The sequence below is a fragment of the Penicillium longicatenatum genome (assembly GCF_028827895.1).
Source record: "Penicillium longicatenatum strain IBT 33135 chromosome Unknown contig_2_segment0_segment0, whole genome shotgun sequence".
NCBI classification, from domain to species: Eukaryota; Fungi; Ascomycota; class Eurotiomycetes; order Eurotiales; family Aspergillaceae; genus Penicillium; species Penicillium longicatenatum.
In genome coordinates, this window is record NW_026643120.1 from 4,149,893 (window position 1) to 4,164,259 (window position 14,367).

Below are 14,367 nucleotides of genomic sequence, written 5' to 3' on the forward strand. Positions count from 1 at the left end.
GTGGATGGTGCATGAGTAATATCATCAAATATTAATTAGTGTATCAATGTATAAAGTCTAAGTCATGATAGTGCTGCGTCACAAAAGCTATAAAAAAAACCTGCTCAAACTCCATATGTGCAATCAATGATGATCAAAGCTAGCGATGCTTTCACCAGATATAAATCACCAGAATTTTGAGAACCAAACTCCACGACCTCAGATCAATTCAAATGAAGAGTTTAGAACTTCGGACTGAATCGACTCATAGCTCGAATCTTGGCTCCATAGAAGAAGAACAATATCGGAATAGGAATCATAGCGACAGTGACAAAGCCCAAGACACTGGAGGCCCAGTCAACGCCAAGGTTGTCATACATCTGAGCCGCAAATAGCGGGAAAGCACCACCAAGTGTAGAGCGCACGAGTGTATTGGCAGCAATAGCCGAGTTGGCGAACATCATGTAAACATCAATGATATAGTTCAGACCCTGCATGAAAATCACCAGGATACCCATACCAATCGGGACACCGGCGATGACCTGTGGCACCCACGATATCTCTTTCTTGGAGGTCCAACCGAACCAGAAGAGACCAATTGGCAAGAGGACCGAGGCAATCATCATTGGGACCAAACGCTCTTCAGGAACGACACGACCGTGCTTGGCCAATTTGCGAGCGAAGCGGGTCTTCGTGGTGTAGATGATTAGGGAAATACCCATCAAGACACCGATCATGATTCCGATGAACGGGAGTGCGGCGACACCTTCATGTTTCCAGCCACGTACTTCGCCAAAGGAGATAGGGTAGGCCTCGAAGAAGAGGTAGAGGATTCCGTAGATAAGGGCAAGGTAGAGGGTGATGAAGAGGAGAATAGGCTCCAAGAAGAGCATCTGGAATGGACGAAGAAGGTACTTGTTTGCGATATCTCCCCAAGTGGGCCTGTGCTCATCGAGGAAAGAGTGGAGTGCCCAGTTCTTGGTTTCCCGGCGAAGACGGGCAGCTCGGTCCTGGAGAAGCTTGGGGCCGTAGGTTTCTGGGACGATGATGAGGGCGAGTAGGCCGAAGAATGCCGAGGGGATGAGTGTGATCCAGGCAGTCCAGCGCCAGCCCAGATGGGAGTCCGTGATGAAACCGCCAATGATAGGACCCATAGTTGGGCCCAGGAAGGTAGCTCCACTGAACATGGCGATAGCGACAGCCCGGTCAACGGGGTCCCAGAGGTCGGCCATGGCACCACCGACCACAGCTAGCGGAGAGCAACCGAATACACCAATGAGAAAGCGGAAAATCATAATCTGTTGTAGATTGGTGGCCACGGCGACGGGAATTTGGAAAATGGCGAAGATGGCATAACCGGAGAACAGAGGGATGCGGCGGCCGTATAGTTCGCTCATTGGGGCCCAGCAGAGAGGACCGAGGGCGAAACCAAAGACAGTAAGACTGGTTCCCAAGACCATGACTTCAGTAGAAACATTGAATTCTTTGGCTGTGACGGTGGTTGCAGTCGAGAAGACACTACTCGCAAATGTGATCCACACGGTCATCAATGACATGGTTACAGTGATCAGCCATTTGCGCGCCCTAGAAAAGTTTTGAGGGTTTTCCGGGTCATCTGGGCCATCCCATTCAACCAGATTGGGGTCTTTTTCGGCAGGCTTCTCAGGCAATTGTGGGCCATGGGCACTCTCAACATCGGTGTCTTCTTGTGGTGCTCCAAATGTCTCTTTGTTCAGGGTATCAGTGGCCACGGCGGACTCCGTGGTTTGCTCATGGTGATCCATGCTGAGACGAGGCGTAGTCGTAGCAGAGTCAAGTCGGTTGGAACTCATATCAAGCCCAATATATAAAAAAAAAAAAGTATTAAAAGGGGTAGTGGCCAAATTGATGCGTTCGTACGCCGGTCGTAGAAATAGGGTCGACGCTTCCAATCTTGGAAGAATGCCAAATGCAAGAACTACCAAGGATTGAATATTTATTCAAGTTTGAAGGTTGGACAGTAGTTTCCAATGTGGGCGGTGCCCACATTTTATCTTGGAGAATATCATGCTGGCAATCTCGTGGCCATTTGAACCGAGCTCGGAGTCACGCTAATAAGAAGAGAAAAGCCCGAAATCCACAAGCAAATCTATAAGCAAATTCCCATGGACCCATACTATTCGCTAGAGCACATTTTAGCAAAACGTGGAGGCTCCACTGTACGACCTAATGTCCGTGGTTAGCCCGCAGAGACTAAAGTCCGGCCCAGCGCGAGGCCGAGATCCGTATAGTAAATCCAAATGCTGATATTCTAAGCCCCATGCCGATGTTCCGCGTGAACGACTTATACCATGAGAATCGGAATCTTTTCCCCACTTCCTTTATCATGAGTCACATAGCCTTGTGGCTGGTTTGAATGGCGTTTGGCAAAAAGATGTGTCGTCGGCACTTGAGCGGCTTCGCGCTCAACGTGTTCCCGAAAGGCCGAAAGCCGAGTGGAGACCCGCTTATGAAATGCTCGTCACTTAACTAAACCATGGGCAGTTGATAGCCTCGGGATCATGTCACTCTGTGCTATGTCATTGGTGTACTCAGAGGTAATCAGTTCTTGATTTTGAGATTTTTGAATCCCATCATAGCTGGAGTAGGGTACCCATGGATCGTTGACTACCTAGACATCGTCAGGGAAAAGGCTTCAGATACTTTCAAGGTTGAAGGTTTCAGTGTCCATGGATTCACTGTAAGTCCTGTTACTTCGTTCACTGGGTTTGAATGCATGCAGTCTGTAGTATAGACACTGCACATCTGCCAACCAGGAGTTCTAGCCCTGTTTTATGGTTTGAAACATGAGTGGTGGGCATATCTACCTGTAGATCAGTCCACACCGCCCATGGCGCTCGAGTGTTTACCCGATGATGTGTTCCATGCATTACTAACTGTTCAAACTGCAGATTTGGTACGCTCAGCTTGCAAATGAGAAAAACAAATTGCAATTACTCTCCACGATAATTGAAAAAGTACCTTGGAAATAAATAAACGGAGACAAAGCTAAGTCAACGTAAAATTTGTAGGGTAGACGCGATCCCGTGCGACGCGTCTGGGCGGTCAACCTCCTCCTCCACTCATTCTGCACCGCGTCGACTTTCTTCCTCCCCTCCATCTCCTATGTGAGCTCGGTTGTCGCAATCATGCTGTCGCGCACTCGCCAAGCTCCTGCTGACGAGGCTGAGGAGGATTCTGGCCTTCGTAGCCTATCTTTCAATCAGCCGTTGTCGTGGCGCGTGGGGCGCTCGGCTATCCCCATCGCCGATCTACTTGAACGTCTCCAAACCCTCGCCCAAGAACTTCGCAAGCTCGAGCAGGAGGACGTTGATAAAGAGTCTCTGCGAAAAGTGTCGCAGGAACTCGCTAGTGCTCATCTGCTCGCGCACAAGGACAAGGGGGTGCGAGCCTGGGCCACTTGCTGTCTAGTCGATGTCTTACGACTGTGCGCGCCGGACGCGCCTTTTACGAGGAACCAGCTCAAGGTACGCTTGCCAGAGAACAGGCCTTCTGGAAGTCAATTGATTTTCTGACATGTGCTGACACGGATTGATACAGGACGTTTTTACATGTATCGTCAGTTCGATTATCCCCGCATTAGCCGATCCTTCCAATGCCTACAATGCGCAACATATTTATGTCTTGGGCTCGCTTGCCGAGGTCAAGAGTGTTGTTCTGATGACTGATTTGGACCATCCCGATTCTCTTATCGTTCCTCTCTTCACTGCATGCTTCGACATCGTCTCGCAAACATCGAAAGCGTCCACTGGCGAGGAAGTGGCCAAGAACGTGGAATTCGACATGACCCGACTCCTTGTGACCGTGATAGACGAAACCCCCGTCTTGGCCGCCGAGGTAGTGGATACTATGTTGGCGCAATTCCTGCGGGTAGACCCCCGGGGCCTTGACAACCCTCGCAAGGCTAAACGCGGCGATGCACCTCTCGATGCCAAGCAAGATACGCTTTTGTTGAAAGACTACCCGTCTGCTTATAACATGGCCAAGGCAATTTGTCAGGCTTGTCCAGAGCGAATGACAAGCCATATCAGTCAGTACTTTAACAATGTCATCATTGATGCGTCGTCTGCCGGTCAAGCCAACGGGTCGAAAAATGGGACCCGCAAACCGAACCTCGATGATTCAGATGAGGAGGAAGAGGACATCAAGGACTTGCGCAAAGCGCATCTTCTGATTCGAGAGCTTTGGCGAGCCTGTCCGGAAGTTTTGCAGAATGTCATTCCACAAGTTGAAGCTGAACTGTCTGCAGAGTCAGTTGCCCTCCGGTTACTGGCTACGCAGACAATCGGTGACCTTGCGGCAGGCATTGGTGTTGCCGGACCCCCTCCACCACCACCCATGGATCCTGCATCTTACCCGCCGGTGACACTCGAAGATTACGCGCAGACGATTCCCCAGCCTAACGTACTTCTCACACCGGTATCACCAAAGCCATTTTCTCAGGTGCATTCTTCGGCTTATGATGCCTTTTTGAGTCGGCGTATTGACAAGACACCCAAGGTCCGCGCAGCATGGGCGACAGTTGTGGGTCGTATTTTGTTGACCTCTGCTGGCGGCTGCGGCCTGAATGAAAGCGAGGAGCAAGGACTTGTCCAGAGTCTCGCCTCCATGCTCCGCGATGCTGACGAAAAGGTCCGTCTTGCTGCTGTGAATACCGTCGGCCAGTTTGGCTATACACATGTCATTCATAAACTCGGCATGAAGGGTGGTTGTTCGTCACCAGATTCAGTGTTGGCTATTCTCGCTGAGCGCGTCAAGGACCGAAAGCCGCATGTGCGTGAGCAAGCCATGAAAATCTTAGCACGCATCTGGGCCGTTGCTGCTGGAGACATCGAGCAGAACACCGAACCTGTTGTGTCTCTCCTGAAAGATGCACCGTCAAAGATCTTCGATGCTTTCTACACAAATGACCAAGAAATCCATGTGTTGATTGACCGTGTTCTGTTTGAGATCCTCCTTCCATTGAGCTACCCACCAGTCAAGTCAAAGCTTAGTCGAGGAGCCTCTAATCAATCACAGAAACAAAAAGACAGTCAGAGTTCCGATACCGACCAGGAAGCTGACGTTGACAAGATTCGTGTCCGTCGTATCTTGACTCTACTTCGGGGGCTGGATGAGAAGGCCAGACGTGTTTTCTTTGTCACTCTGGCCCGTCAATTGTCGATGAGATCAGCTATGACAATGTATCTGGAGGCATGTGAGAAGTACAATGGTGGCGTCGTCGATAAAGATGAAGCGCAAGCGAAGGCCCAGCTTTCAAGGGTCATTGACTCGCTATCCAAGACATTCCCAGATGTTCCGCGCGCATCTGCGGACCTATGGAAATTTGCCAAGACTCATGATCGACGCAGCTACCAGCTTATTCGCTTTGCCATGGCTGCTGTCAGCGATTATCGAACTGTGACAAAAGCCATCAAGGAACTTCAGCGGCGTGCGCAGAGTGCCAACAACGCGCCCTTGCTTGATACCATAACTCCTCTTTTGTACCGCAGTGGGTCTTTGATCTTCAACCGCAGTCACATTCCAGCGATTATGAGTCTCTCTCGAACTGACGAGAATGGTCTGGCCCACGCCGCCCAGGAGATGCTGAAGCAGATCTCATCTCAAAATCCTGAGGTTCTGGAGGCGCAAGTTCAAGAGATGTGTAAAGACTTGGCGGCACAAGCTCCCAAGTCTTCTTCTCCTAGCGAATCTAGCTCTGAAGAGATTCTTAAGGCCTGTGCCGGATTTGCCAAGAAGCTTCCAGACAAACTTCCAAAGGAGCGCAAATTTTACCAGGCCTTAACCAACTATGCTCTGTATAGTACATCGCCACGTTCTGCCAAGCACGCCGTCTCAATTCTGATGGCCACGACTGACCGGAAGGAAATGTACGCGAAAGATCTTATTCAAAAATGTGTGAAGAAGTGGACATACGGTTCGGATCACTTCCTTACTCGACTTGCAACTCTATCCCAGCTGAATTTGCTTGCCCCACACGAAGCCGACGAGGAAAGCGATGTGATAATCTCAATTGCAATCAACCAGATTCTTCTGACGAATCGACACCCCGTAAAAGACTCGCAGTATACTTGGTCGGAGGAAGTCGATGAGGAGACACTCGCAAAAGAGTGGGCGCTCAAAATCATTGTCAATCGCCTTCGTGCGAAGGATGGCTCGGACAATGATGATGATTTCCGTGCGCATGCCGGTCCCGTTTATGATACGTTGAACAAACTTGTGGCCGGGGAGGGTGAGATTTCCAAGGATAAAGATACTCCTGCAAATCAAAAGTCGAGGTTGCGTCTTCTTGCTGCCAAATCACTGGTCAAACTGTGTGCGTCAAGTACTTTGTGTGACCATTTGCTAGCTCCTGCGGATTTTAATTCGATTGCTTTGATGGCCCAAGATCAACTTTTATCAGTGCGAAGCAATTTTATCAACTACCTCAAGAAAAAGTTGGTTCAAAGGTCACACCTCGGATATCGCTGGTACATTGTTCCTTGTCTACTTGCATTCGAGCCGACCATGAGCTTGAAGGAGAGCACGCTCACTTGGCTGCGGTCTCGCGCAGCACATTTCGCCCAACAAGCCCAAAATATTGGGAAACGAAATGAGCAGACCATGGTGATGGAATTGATCTTTTCGCGCCTTTTATCGTTGCTCGCCTACCACCCTGATTATCCATCTGAAGATCTAGATGAGTCGACAAAGCTCGGCGATCTCAGCGACTTCTCCCAATACATTGTCTTCTACCTCTCCGCTGTTGCCAATGAGCAGAACATGTCACTTATTTTCCATGTTGGTCAGCGCGTCAAGCAATTCCGTGATGGCATCACCAAGTCAGACGAGATGTCTACTCGCCTTCACACTCTGTCTGACTTGGCTCAAGCAACCATCAGAAAGTTTGCTGACATCTACTCGCAACAACATAAATTTGGTGGTGGGAGCGGAGGCACCAACATCATACAAACTTACCCCGGTAAGATGGGTGTTCCTAGTGCCTTGTTCGCAATGATGGGTAGTCACCAAGAAGCCCAAGATGTTGCCGACAAGAACTTTCTTCCAGATGAGTTGGACGACGTGCTTGACCGCGTTGTACGGGTGGCAATGAAGCCAAAGAACACCTCCCATGGCGGACAAGGCACCGTTAAGAAGAGAAAGCCCGATTCTCTTGGTGCTAATGACAACGCCTCGGCCAAGAAAGCACGCAAGGAGAAGACTACACGGCCATCTCGCAAGTCTTCTTCATCAGTGGGTGTGTCCAATAAGACCCCTCAACGCAAGCGCAAGGGCGATGATGAGTGGTCCACTGAAGTCGGTGCCAAAAGTGTCTCTGCTTCTGCTCGCCGTCGTAGCAGTCGCGGAACTACTAAGCCTCAGATCAGCTATGCAGACAACGACAGCGATGAAGATGATCAAGAAATGCAAGATAACAATGATGCGGCAGATACTGAGGGTGAAGACGAAGATATGGATGAGGGTGAAGACCACCCTGACCAAAACGAGGAGGAAAACGAAGAAGAAGAAGAGGAGGAGGAGGAAGTGGAATTAGAGGCGCAAGAAAAGGAAGAAGACCCTGCACAGGCGAGCGAGAAAGAGAATTCTTCCCCCGTTGCCTCGAAGCGAGGAGCCAAAGCGTCTACGGCAAAGAGCCCTCGAGTACAGAAAGAGAAACCGGCCACAGCCACTTTGCCGACGCGACGATCATCCCGCCGGGGATGATCAAGTTCCCCAATGCAAGTCACATGAGAATACCCCATTATCTTTCTCTCATTCTTGTTGTATGATTCACTCTCTTGTTCTCTTGACTTACATTGCATGTCATGGTTGTTTTGTTATCTTTTCTACTCATACCTTTGCGTTCCTTACGTTTCTTACAGCCAATGACCATTCAAGATGTATACCCAATCTGCTTTGATGTCTCCTGCCGAATTCATTCTGTTTTAGCGAACTTCCGAGCAATCCAGTAATTAACACGGCGGATGTACTTACTGCTGACTGACTATGCCGGCCCTGAATGAAATTATACTCGGTTCAAGTGTTCAACATGCCTTACGTCTCCATGATCACATTTTAGATCTTCATTGGTTGGAAATAGGCAAAGTTGGAGGCACCATCCATCAATAAGTATCAAATGTGAGTGTAGAAGTCGTTCTATATTCTGCCTCTTTTTTTCTCGTACCGACATAGGAACTTCGAGACTCGCCAAAAGTCCTGTGTGGAACCCAATTAAACAGCCTTTGCATCTTGGAGTCGGCATATAGTACTTTTGGGCACATCAAACCGAATATGCAGTGGACTTGAATATTGACAATAGCAAACGTTTGAACGACAAAACAAAAAAGATCTGATAACCGCGTGGCCTTTCCTAATCCGCTCCACAGTCATGGTGGATCATTAGTGGACTCCACCATGGACCCAGCCGAGCCTGAAAACCTCGCTAGGTAGTGGCTTAAAAGGGCAGGTATCTGAGAGATATGACTAAAAAAATCTACGCCTGAGCGCATATGTCAAGCGAACATTTTATCGTCAACCGCCTCAAACTTCCTTTTTCGTAGTTTAACTTCTCCACATCCTGTAATCTCCCACGTCGTTATACAGTAGGTAGTCGGCCATACGACGCTTGTCGCAACAAGAGAGTGCGGCGTGAGGATTTTGTGCGACTGACTTTAATTCCTAGGGTTGCTGTTCGTGTCTGTCACTTTGAGTTTGCTGTGTTGCTTTTCTTTGGATGAAACACTTGCCAAGACTTGGGTATCCAATCGGCGTATATCCATTGAAGGGACCTCATCGGAGAACATCGGGAATGATTGAAATCTCAGTATGGGAGCCATTGTAAAGCTTAGTTATGGCGATGTTTCATACAGACTAGCTGGTAAATACACTGGAGTGGTAATTATGTTCCGAAAAAGGAAGATTCATATTCAAAGTATGGGGTATGTCCTGCATCGCATCGATGAAATGAACTGTATGTGCAGATGAAGTGTAGAGACGTTACAAAGGAAGAGATGCGAAGAGGGGATTGGCAAATCAGGCCTTGCCTGTCGCGACCCACGAATCATACAACCCCCAAGCACCGGCCATGAGACTGACCAGGCCCGTCAGGTTCTCGGGGATGCCAACACCTTTTTCAAAGCACCAATGGATACACAAGGGGGCCCAGATAGTGTTGTTGACTAGGCTCTTCTTCCAGGATCTGATCTCCAAGCGGAGCGCCTCGGCTTCTTCGGCCTTGTTTTCCTCGGTCTCGACATTGCCGGCAGCGGCGCGTTTCTCGGCCAAGCGTCTTTTGCGCAGCACATGTTGACGCCACAGGACGAAGAATTGGAAGAAAATGTGGCCGAACCAGCCACGCGTACTCCATATGTACCATAGATCAATGCCGCCGTATTTGTCAATCCATTTTTTGGAGACGATGCCCTTTCCTGCGAGGTAGGCTATGTTTTCGAGAAGCTGGTAGATCACATTGGAGATGACCTGCAGGTGGGTCAGGGCGTGGATGATTGGGTCCGAGGGTGGTGATTTGATTGTTTCAGAGCCCCAGATCCAGAGTGGTAATAGACCAAAAAGCCGGAGATTATAGCGGGTTTCTGAGGCGAGGTTGGAGAGGGCTGACCACCTCGCCGGCGCGGAGGAGGCGAGGGGTGCGGAGGGTTGTGAGGGAACTCGGCCTCTTAGCCGTGCCAGAATTCCCATGCGCATTTGTAGTGCGATCCATGGGGCCGAAGCACAGAGATGTTGTAGAATTGATGCGACGTAATTTGTTGTCGCGAGGACTCTCTCTTGTCCGTTGGCGGAGGAAAGGAGTCTGGAGAAGATGTTAGCCGACCGGAACAAGAACACAGCCGTTTCTTATGGTTGTATAGCTGTTAGTGACATAGCTCCGGAGGAAATCACTCACAAATCTAAACGCCGGATAGTCATGTCGGTCGCCGTCAAGGCTGCTAACAATTGTCTCCGTGTCGCCGATTTCCCCGCGGTTGTCGGGCTAGATTTCCCCACATGCTGAGCGTCTGGCGATTTTGAGTTGTCGGGAGAATGCTCAGGGGTCGACATTTTGAAGTTACTTGGGGGGAAAGAAGAATAAGAGAAAGACCAGCTCCTCGGAGTTATAGACGGACCACAAGATAACCAAGCGCATATCACGGAAATCGCGCGCGACGGAAGGAACCGAGGCTCGGAACAAGGTTGGGACTTCCTGACTCGGCGAGCTCCACATGAGCGTGAACGTTGATCTCATATCATGGACTTCATTGACGGCGAGTGCTCGTGAAATATCATCAGATCCTTCTGTAATCTCCAGAATCTTTTCTTTCTCCGCCGGCTTATCTTGGGGGGTTTTTTTTCGTTTTTGTGTTTTTTTTTTTCCTTTTTTTTCCTTTTTTTTTTTTTCCCGTATGAACCATGCCAAACACCCCCAAGAGGCCCCTTCCAAATCCCCAGCACAAGTAACCTCGCACATGCGCGAGCGTGGTGATACTTGAAATTAGCACAGCTGCATATGATTGAAGCCAGGCTCGTATCACTCCCAATATAACCAGCGCTCTCGCCTCAACCTCAGCTATCCTAATCAGGACACCCGAACGCATAATGGTCGGTCAACGGGGATGCTTCGGTTTCTTGGGTCGGTTCCTGGAGGCCACATATGGCTCCTTTTAGTTGGACCCGAGGAGGCAGGACAGATTATGATACCGTTACCGGTTCAACATGTCACGGTCCTGCTAAATTGCTCGGTTTTCTGGTGAGAGGCTCTATTCCTCGCAGAATATCGTCTCCAGCCATAATTCCAACTCGCGGCTGCAATAGTTCGCATTATGTACGGGCAGAATGTTCTTGCTGTGGTCGACGAGCGTTCTGATTTGGGCGTCTGTGTATTGCCCTCCGACAATTGCCTGGGTTCAAGGGGAAAGAACCGAAGTCACGCAGGATGCGAAGAAGGCGGAAGATTTCTGGGAGCGAGAAGGGAGGGATTTCTCCTTATCGACGGTGTTTGTCATGCTGCAGCCTCGCTGCCTCGCGGCCCATTCATCCTGTGCTTGGGGCTGTCACTGAACCCTCCAGCCACCAACGACATCCATGCGACACCACCACTCTCGAAACGACCTTGATCAACTGGAATTGATACCACATCAATAAACCCCGTCGCCGAAGGCTTATCCAAGGATACAAATAATAATACATAAAGGCCAGATTCCTCCCGAATCCGACACTTCAAACGTCTCACCTCCACTCTCACTCAACTGCTCCCTCCTGACGTTTCAGGAGAAGCAACAACGGGGAACTAGAACCATTTTGTTAGCCTCAGAATTTCTTCAATATGGGACTGATTGCTCTACTCACCTCTCTTCTTGACGGGGCGCCCAAGTCCAGTGGAAATTGACAAGATGGATACCGAGCGCCTGAGAACCGGCTGGTGTCTTGTTAGCCGTGGTATATGCATGGTATTACGTTCAAGCGCTTACTTGGACTTCGGCTGCGCCAACAGGATCAGTGACCTGCTATTCGCTAGTATTAGCATTTGCCTCCTGCTTTCTTGTTTCCCAACACCGCATCTGTCGCTAGACACGCAGGGCATCACGTGCAGGGTCAAATGAGGTATTCATTTTCTTTGACTTGATAAAATCTGCCTCGAAAGTATCTGCCAGAGATTTTCAATGACCTACCAATGCGTTGGTTGAAGCCTTGATGGGATCCCAGGGTGGAAGGGGCTGCAAGAGGTCGTCGTCCGACCGCGAGTCAACCAGCCTCAGCTCGAAAACCTCACCCTCAGGGATGGTCTGGAGGGGAGCGAAAGCGAGGGGCATTTTGAGACAAATTGTCAATTCAGCAGAAAGGAATCTTAAACGGCTTGATAATGGATTGAACAATGATGGGAGCAATGGGTGGTTGTGGTTGCACTACAACGTTCAAGATGTGAGAGAAGACGGCACCGAGAGCAAGAGGAAGTAAACGAACCACGCCGGCGCCGGCCTCGCAAAGACGGCATCTACGAAATTGCCGGCCTCGACAAGTCGGCAGAGCATCGGCCTCGCGAACTTGGCATCGGTATATCTGGCACTGTCTATCACGATGAGCTTCCCGCAATGCTTCTATCTCCCCTGAGATACAGATTCGCGTTGCAACGACTACGAAAGTAATGTTAACAGCTTTATAGTCCTCTGCATGCCCCATGGCAGCTCGTGCTTTTATAATCATTGCTTTGCTCATTCCGATCTTCGCCTATACCTTCAACATCATAACGAGACTCGTCTATGTGTAAGGTCAACCAGACTGATATATTCTTCCAGGAAATCCCAAGAATTGTGAAATCTACAGTGATCCAACACTCTAATCTCATGTAAATAACAAGGATAGGGAGATTGGACTGGTGAATGCTTTCACTATGTAAAGGACTTTATGCACTGCGGCCTCCCGCATCTTGATCCCCATCTGGATGGAAGCATATCAGAAAATCAATGTAGCCATTCAATACAACGTTCCATTCTACGTAGGAGTACGAACAACAGGGGAATAAAGACGGGACCCAATGTTCTGTATGGAATCTGGCATTTTGCAATATCAAAGGCAATGCCCTAAGGGTGAGTTAGAATTGATCGAACAGAGCATATAATGTGTTGCGCGGTGCAACCGGAGTGGGCTCGGAGAGTTCCGATGAGCTCGGCCAATGGAGTCGTGGATATCGCCGCCAGCCCCCATGGAACCCAATCCACGTCCACATCTGCCGACTCAAGAAACCGACCGCTTTAAATATACGGAACCCCCCTCTCTAGACCGCCTTGTCTTAATTTCCCCAGATCTTCCATTAGATTATTCTCGCGACTTTTATACTGTACTATTTCCGGTACAAGTTTAATACAAACGGTACGTGGGTCAGGGGAAGAAACAACCTCGGGAGATTAGACTCGGCCCAGCCCCCTCTTGTCTCTCGCCCAATTTCATAAACAAACACGTCCCGCCCCCAACTTTCTACTTGCATGTTTCCTTAATTAATTCCTGTTTCTATCCTAGGCGTATTAGGGTCTGTTTTATAGCCCACCATGTCTGTCAAGTTCCAAGAAGAGACCGTTCGCACCGTCACTGGCGGCAAGCCAGAGGACCTGGTGCACCGCGTCGGCGAGCGATTGACCGGTGGACACACAACTGCCGGCTACCTCGCGGTAAGATGCTCTTCCTATCGATGAATTAATTGGTTCAAACCATGTAATTCATTCATGACCTCCCTTCCCCGACATTCCATACTGATCCGAGGAATGTTTGTCGCAGGCCTACCTCAAGCAGCTCCAGCACAACCCGCTGCGCACCAAGATGCTCACCTCCGGTGTGCTCTCTGGTCTCCAAGAACTCCTCGCCTCCTACCTGGCCCACGATGTCGGCAAGCATGGCCACTACTTCTCCTCGCGCATCCCCAAGATGTCGCTCTACGGCATGTTCATCGCCGCGCCCCTCGGCCACGTCCTCATCGGAATCTTGCAGAAGATCTTCGCTGGCCGCACCAGCCTTAAGGCCAAGATCCTTCAGATCTTGGTGAGCAACTTGATTGTACGTAATTGATCCGTTTCCTCCCGATGCTGTTTCAGGTCAATTGCAACCACGTCGCGCGCGAAGACAAGCGCTAACCCTTCCCGCGTTACCCGATAGATCTCCCCCATCCAGAACTCCGTCTACCTGTGCTCGATGGCGGTCATCGCTGGTGCGCGTACCTTCCACCAGGTTCGCGCTACGGTTCGTGCCGGCTTCATGCCCGTCATGAAGGTCAGCTGGGTTACTTCCCCGCTGGCTCTGGCCTTTGCCCAGAAGTTCCTCCCCGAGCACACCTGGGTGCCCTTCTTCAACATCATGGGTTTCTTCATTGGAACCTACGTTAACACCCACACCAAGAAGAAGCGTCTGGAAGCTCTGCGCAAGGTGAGCTCTTCTGTTTCCTCGGTACTTGGTTGAGTGTCTGCTAACATGGTTCTAGCGTTACGACCAGCGTGATCAGCGCCGTGACTACGAGAAGCGCGACTACCCTTAGAGGACTGAGTCACCTCCCTGCAGAGCAACCTTCTAATGTGGAGTCGAGTCCTCCCCACGTCGAAATGAGCTGGATCCGTACAGTACAGCATCCGTTCGATTATTTCTGCAGATATCTATTCCCCCTTTCTTTTGTGTGATGTCTTTTTTTATGTCCCTGGTGTTTGATCCCTGTGTAAACATCTCTGCATCTCGGTATGCGTCAAATATCTTTCTCAACTGATGTTATTTCAATCTTACGACGAATGGAATTCCCAATTACTTTATACTTTATGAATATTGGCAACCTTCCAAAAGTTGGATGCGATCCCAGGCGTAGCTTAAGAATTATACGTGGACATGACCAGTTCAAGA

At 49.8% G+C, this 14,367-nt stretch overlaps 5 protein-coding genes across 5 annotated transcripts; 2 read left to right on the forward strand and 3 right to left on the reverse strand.

The window, feature by feature from the left end:
• Positions 1 to 221: 221 nt before the first annotated feature.
• Positions 222 to 1,811, reverse strand: N7484_004068 (MFS transporter; the record flags this gene model as incomplete). Its single annotated transcript, XM_057114488.1, has 1 exon — positions 222 to 1,811. The coding sequence occupies one exon, from the start codon at positions 1,809 to 1,811 to the stop codon at positions 222 to 224; it is 1,590 nt and encodes a 529-aa protein (XP_056974628.1).
• Positions 1,812 to 3,146: 1,335 nt separating this feature from the next.
• On the forward strand, positions 3,147 to 7,722 carry N7484_004069 (sister chromatid cohesion factor PDS5; the record flags this gene model as incomplete). Its single annotated transcript, XM_057114489.1, has 2 exons — positions 3,147 to 3,485; positions 3,559 to 7,722. The coding sequence occupies 2 exons, from the start codon at positions 3,147 to 3,149 to the stop codon at positions 7,720 to 7,722; spliced, it is 4,503 nt and encodes a 1,500-aa protein (XP_056974629.1).
• A 1,308-nt stretch (positions 7,723 to 9,030) lies between these two features.
• Positions 9,031 to 10,056, reverse strand: N7484_004070 (uncharacterized protein; the record flags this gene model as incomplete). Its single annotated transcript, XM_057114490.1, has 2 exons — positions 9,031 to 9,808; positions 9,902 to 10,056. The coding sequence occupies 2 exons, from the start codon at positions 10,054 to 10,056 to the stop codon at positions 9,031 to 9,033; spliced, it is 933 nt and encodes a 310-aa protein (XP_056974630.1).
• A 1,176-nt stretch (positions 10,057 to 11,232) lies between these two features.
• On the reverse strand, positions 11,233 to 11,804 carry N7484_004071 (uncharacterized protein; the record flags this gene model as incomplete). Its single annotated transcript, XM_057114491.1, has 4 exons — positions 11,233 to 11,281; positions 11,341 to 11,417; positions 11,463 to 11,498; positions 11,664 to 11,804. 4 exons carry the CDS (start codon positions 11,802 to 11,804, stop codon positions 11,233 to 11,235), a joined length of 303 nt encoding a protein of 100 aa, XP_056974631.1.
• Positions 11,805 to 13,022: 1,218 nt separating this feature from the next.
• Positions 13,023 to 14,014, forward strand: N7484_004072 (Mpv17/PMP22 family protein; the record flags this gene model as incomplete). Its single annotated transcript, XM_057114492.1, has 4 exons — positions 13,023 to 13,157; positions 13,264 to 13,539; positions 13,639 to 13,905; positions 13,961 to 14,014. The coding sequence occupies exons 1-4, from the start codon at positions 13,038 to 13,040 to the stop codon at positions 14,012 to 14,014; spliced, it is 717 nt and encodes a 238-aa protein (XP_056974632.1). The 5' UTR covers positions 13,023 to 13,037.
• Between the last annotated feature and the right edge of the window lie 353 nt (positions 14,015 to 14,367).